The sequence below is a fragment of the Brassica oleracea genome, chromosome C5, assembly GCF_000695525.1.
Source record: "Brassica oleracea var. oleracea cultivar TO1000 chromosome C5, BOL, whole genome shotgun sequence".
In the NCBI taxonomy this organism is placed as follows: domain Eukaryota; kingdom Viridiplantae; phylum Streptophyta; class Magnoliopsida; order Brassicales; family Brassicaceae; genus Brassica; species Brassica oleracea.
In genome coordinates, this window is record NC_027752.1 from 25,309,871 (window position 1) to 25,313,141 (window position 3,271).

Sequence of the window (3,271 nt, forward strand, 5' to 3'; positions counted from 1 at the left end):
AAACCGAATTAAAACGGCCTACTTGTTTTGAATTTGAATAACATTTGGTTTAAATGTTGTTGACGCATAAACCGATGTGATAGAAAATAACCTTTTTCCATTTTTCCTATCCCTTTCTCTGGTGCTTAGAGAGCGAGTTGTGTCAGATACCAACAGAGAAAGGGATAGGAAAAATGAGGAAGAGGGGTCTATCTTTCTACTTTTGTAGCAAAAAAAAAAAGTATGCATTTTGCGCAATCGTCTTCTATAACTTTCCTTCAGAGTTGTATATATTTGATTGCTTCTTTGTATATTCAACATCTTTATGGAGGCAACGAAGCTTAAACGTTTCCGGATTGAGACAGTAAAAATATCTAAAGTTGTTGAGCTTTAACCGCAAAGCTTAACCAAAATGTCGGAACAAGATTTGGAAAAAGTCTTTGATAACCAACAAGACATTAAAAAGAGAGATCACAGTGAAGGAAACTAAAAAGACGCACAATGTCAATGGCACACAAAAACCGTTACAAAACAAACATGCGACAGGAAAAAAACACTTAAATGGACAACAAAACTGAAAGACCTGTCTAGAGCAAGAACAGAAGATGCGTGTGGGTATGGTTAGGGGGAAAGGTTCCTATTTACATGGTTCTATATCCTTAGCTATGGCTCTACGGCAATAAGGGCAATCTCCACAAGCCTTAAGCCAAGGGTTTAAGCACGAGGAATGGAAACTATGGGTACATGGCAAGGAAATAAGCATGTCGCCGTTAGTGAAACTCTCTAAACATATGCTACAATCTCTCCTATCAGTTTTAACCTCGGCTGAGCTAAAAGTTTGCCGATGTAAACCATTAATGGCACCTAGTGTGAGACCTAATGGTTTCTTGTTGCATTCATAGGACACTTGAATCCCTTCTGGTTCTCCATAGAACGAGGACTCTCTCTGATTCTCACTCAGTGAAACTCTATTACTTCGACTGATTCAAAAGAAAAAAAAAAATCTCTGATTAGACAAAAGCAATTATCTTAAATCACACTACACTTCATTAAGGTACAGACAAACCTGTTACTAGACAAAGAAACGCCTCTCAATCTTTCGAAAAGTCTTTCCCTCGCGAGAAGAACAGCTCCGGGAAGCCTCTCTAGGTTTCCAAAGCTGTTACCTTCAGTTTCCAAATCAGCACCGTTGGTATTCAAATACTGTGAAGTACCTTGAACATCATGAACAGGTCTACGTTCCTGTGAAGACAAGAACAAAACGGATTGAAACCAAGTTTCAAACTAACAAATTAAGCAAGATTTTTACTAACCGAGAGGCAGAAGCGTCGGAGACGCGGCGGGGCTCGTCGGGGAGGATCACAGCCGTTGGAATCATGACGGTGATTAAGATGATGGATCCCGTGACGTCGATGGTGGTGATCCGAGTGGTATCGATAAAGAAAAGAGTCGGATTCTAAATCCGGGACGGATCTACCCCGACGGGATCTTCGAGTAGAGAAGAGTTCCGATGCGCTCGTCATGCACCGATCACCTAATTCTTGTTAACTTTCGTTAACTCTCTAAGAGAAATGTAGACAGGATGAAGATAAGGAGGATTAAGGAGAGAGACTGCGAGGAAAAAGAAAAGTAAAAGGAAACTACAGTGAAAAAGTTGATCTGAGCCTTGATGTCATCTCCCACTTGCTGTTGTCGTTTAATAATTACTGAGCTGGAGAAAAAACCAGATTCAATTTAAAATATTTGGTTATATATATATGTTAATTATTATTTTGTGGTTATTTTTTAATTTTTTATCAATTTTAAGTTTGTCATTATATTATTTATGTTCATTTTTTGTTCCGTTACGAATAAATACATTTAGTAGTATTTTTTTCTTTTTATAGCAAACATTACAGGTTTATGTAGACTCTGTAAACCAAACCGGCAATTCTATATCCATGTGTACGACGAAATAATATAATTCTCTTTTTCATTTTTATGATTTTGGTATGACATTTTGTAGATTTTCCTACGCTTTCTTAATTTTAGTAATCACTAAGGATTAACACGCGCTACGTGCGGAACTATATTGATTTTCAAATATTAATTATCTAACTATTTTTATATTGTTATAAAAGTAATGGGAAAATCTATCTTTATTCATAAAATAGAGGTTCTTTATATAGGAGATTACACTGTCATAGATAAATAAAAAGATTACAAATCATAATCTCTTGGTTATGAGCCATCCACAATCTGATTCATAACACTCCCCTTTGGATGCCATAACCATTTAGAGCTTGTAATGTGCTTTAATGTTGCCTCATTAAAACCTCACCAGGAAAACTCAATTGGGACAAAACCTTGGTGAAGGAAAAAGAATATAACACACATTACTCCCCTGATTTGGACATTACTGAAGGTCCCTTGGACCTCTCCAATTTTCTGCAATCCGTGGGTGATGAAGATCTTGGGCAGAATATCCTTCGTCCTCGAACATGATAGTTGGTTCTTCTTTACCATCGGTCATGCCACAATCTGATCGAACATATTGAGTCATCGACCTCAAATACACACACACGAAATCTTGGATGATGTTGTTGTGATATGCGTGTACCACCATGTGTAAAACATAAACTGTCTGAAAACAATTCAACAAAACCAAATAACCCCTCTTTGGGCTGGTTAGTATAAAATAAACCAAAATCAAAGGCTTCTTCATCGTCTTTCTTATGGACCAATCAGATCAGTGTCTAAAACAAGACTTCTGCATCGTCCACCTTTGGACTGAATGGACTTCTTTATCGTCCACCTTTGGACTGAATGGATCAGTGTCCAAAACTAGTGATCTCACGCCCATGTACTAGACTGGTCCATATTAAATCTCTTGAGTACCATTTTCTGTATATAATACTTGATGCACAAGGATTTCATTGTTAATGTACAGAAGATGTAATCCCAAACAAAACTTTGTTTTCCAAGATCTTTCATCTCAAACTCTTTCTTGAGATATTCAACTGTTTGGGAAATTGTATCCGGAAGTTCCTAGGATATTCCGATCATATACTTTGATGATTATCAATATTGTTCTCGAGAACTTGTTGTACTTTCAGCTCAATACCCTCTAGTACTTTCATTATCCAGTGGACCATATAAATATGCAGTCACTAAATCAACTTGCTGCAAGTCTAATTTTCTCTCTTATATAGCCAGACTTATGAGAAATCTAAAAGTAGTTGCATCCACCACATGGGAGTATGTCTCCTCATAATCTATTACTGGTCTTTGTGAGAATCCTTGTGCAACATCA

General features: G+C 37.1%; 1 protein-coding gene across 2 annotated transcripts in view; it reads right to left on the reverse strand.

Annotated features, from left to right (window-relative positions):
- Positions 1–405: 405 nt before the first annotated feature.
- Positions 406–3,271, reverse strand: part of LOC106295928 (E3 ubiquitin ligase BIG BROTHER-related-like) — a 16,571-nt gene continuing 13,705 nt past the window's right edge. The window contains exons 2-4 of one of the 2 annotated variants that reach the window (XM_013731943.1): positions 1,293–1,467; positions 1,046–1,221; positions 406–959 (exon numbers count right to left, since the gene is read on the reverse strand). In XM_013731943.1, coding sequence (XP_013587397.1) covers positions 617–959; positions 1,046–1,221; positions 1,293–1,467 — 694 coding nt within the window. In that variant the 3' untranslated portion in view covers positions 406–616. Of the gene's footprint in view, positions 960–1,045; positions 1,222–1,292; positions 1,685–3,271 lie in introns of those variants that run through there. The other variant, XM_013731942.1, reaches the window with a different exon arrangement.